This window comes from Trypanosoma theileri (assembly GCF_002087225.1).
Source record: "Trypanosoma theileri isolate Edinburgh chromosome Unknown TM35_Tth_23_V1, whole genome shotgun sequence".
Lineage (NCBI taxonomy): Eukaryota > Euglenozoa > Kinetoplastea > Trypanosomatida > Trypanosomatidae > Trypanosoma > Trypanosoma theileri.
In genome coordinates this window covers 96,681-98,803 of record NW_021639865.1, presented here as the reverse complement: position 1 = coordinate 98,803, position 2,123 = coordinate 96,681, and the positions used below count along the sequence as shown (strand labels likewise).

Sequence of the window (2,123 nt, the reverse complement as noted above, 5' to 3'; positions counted from 1 at the left end):
ACACGAATCTCAGTAAAAGAGCAATAATAATAATAATAATAGTTATACTAATAATAATAATAATTGCAATAACAACAGTAATAATAACTACAGCATAACGATCACAGCAACAAAAGGTGAAAGAGAGAGAGAGAGAGAGAGAGAGAGAGAAGGAAGGAAGGGGAGCGAGAAAGAAACTTCTATTCATATCATCAGGTAACATCCATTCCCCCCATTATATATATATATATATATCAGAAAAATATAAATAAAGTGAGTAAATGAATGAATGAATGAGAGATATTACACCCTGAAATGCAAATTCTGGCGTCATCACTAATAAAAATTAAAAAATAAAACAACCTTGCAAAGATAAACGTATTCAAAAAGAAAAGAGAGAAAACTCAAACAAACAAACATTATTCTTCCCTCTTTATATATTTCATTCACTTCTATTCTGATGCCCCTGATATGTATGTATCTTCGCTCTGTTAACATACCTGTATACAAGTCCAGTTCCCCTTATAAACAGCCATGTCCACATGTTAACAAGAAAAAAAAAAAGTGAGAAGAAGAACAATGTGCCCTCGTACAGAAATATTACCACCTAAGTGTTCTCCGACATAAGAAATATAATTTGTACTATTTGTGTATACTAAGAAAAGATTTTTTTTTTTTTTTTTTTTTGTTTCTTTCTTTCTTTTTTTTCCTTTCCCACCTTCCATTCCTTCTTCCTAATGTATTTCCTCTAAATAAATCAGGCGATAGACCAATAAAGAAACTCTCTCACACACCAATAAATAAACAAACACACACATACACACACACACTTACTATGCCCTCATCCAGAGCCGCTCAAAAGAAAAAAAAAAGGAAAAAAAAAAAAAAAAACAAATCCTCTTCACTATCATCATCACTATCATCTTCATTCTTCTTCTTCTTCTTCTTATCATCATCATCATGTCTCTACACACTACATCGCATCTCCTGTCCGTTTCTTTCCCTCTGGCAGCTGGGCGTGTGGGTACTCCGCGTGCCAGGTGTCCTCCTGCACCTGCGAGTAGTCCCAGTGCCGCGCACACTCCTTCGCCCACCACACCCGCCGCATCATGGACGTCTCGCGGTTGTTCGCGACGTTCGGGTACACCAGCGGGGCGAGGGCGCCGCCAACGCAGAAGCCCAAAACGGAGAAACCAGAGAAGGTGCTGAAGAGCACAAAGCCCGTATTTCGACGGGTGACGACGTAATAAGAGCCGAGAAGTGTCGAGAGGGCCGAGACCGTCAACGCGGCGGAGAGTTGCTTGCGGCGCACTCGCCACTGTTCGCCCCACACACCGCCCTCCCGCTCAAACCGCAGCAGATCGCGTGGATACATCATTGGTAAATCACACACCAGGACCTTTCCTTCTTTACCAGTCATTCTTTTTTTTATTTTTTCTTTGCTCTCGCCTCTGAGTTAATAATTCCTAAATAATAATAATAATAATAATAATAATAATAATAATAATAATAATAATACTACGAGTAAGAAAGAGTTGCAATACCTTTTCTTTTCTCTTCTTTCTAATTGAATTTACCATTTTGGTAGTAAACACGTAAATAAATAAATAAAAGAGGAAGAAAAAAAAAGGCATTGAATGAAAAAGAAAAAGGAAAAAAAGATTGAATTAAACACACTCTTTTCCAGAAGTGTGTGTGTGAGATGGTTTTTTTTTTTCTTTTTTTGTACAGTTATCGTTCTTCATTCAACCTATTGTTCCTATTAGTTTTTTTTTTTCTTTTTTCCCTTTACCTCCATTTCGCCTTATTGCTGTCATGTAAGTGTATGTATGAATGAATGTCCGCCCTTCTTTGTATCTATAAAATACAAGTATACTACCACTCATTGTGTTTGAAGAAAAAAAAAAGAAAAACACACATATCCCACCATCACACACAAGAATATATGCATGCATACAAGAATACAAATACAAAAAGAAACACACAAGCCAAACAAACATACAGGTAAATATGAACAGATAGTGTGAGTTAGGGAGAGAGAAATTATTATATTCCTTTTTTCTGTTATTCTTTGACCGCTATTCCACCAGCTGTCCCCCATCATCAACCTCACCACAGCCAAAAAAAAGAGTAGGGGAGAAAAA

General features: G+C 36.8%; 1 protein-coding gene across 1 annotated transcript; it reads right to left on the bottom strand.

Moving 5' to 3' along the window:
* Window positions 1-952: 952 nt before the first annotated feature.
* On the bottom strand, window positions 953-1,399 carry TM35_000231410 (uncharacterized protein; the record flags this gene model as incomplete). Its single annotated transcript, XM_029027381.1, has 1 exon — window positions 953-1,399. One exon carries the CDS (start codon window positions 1,397-1,399, stop codon window positions 953-955), a length of 447 nt encoding a protein of 148 aa, XP_028881236.1.
* Between the last annotated feature and the right edge of the window lie 724 nt (window positions 1,400-2,123).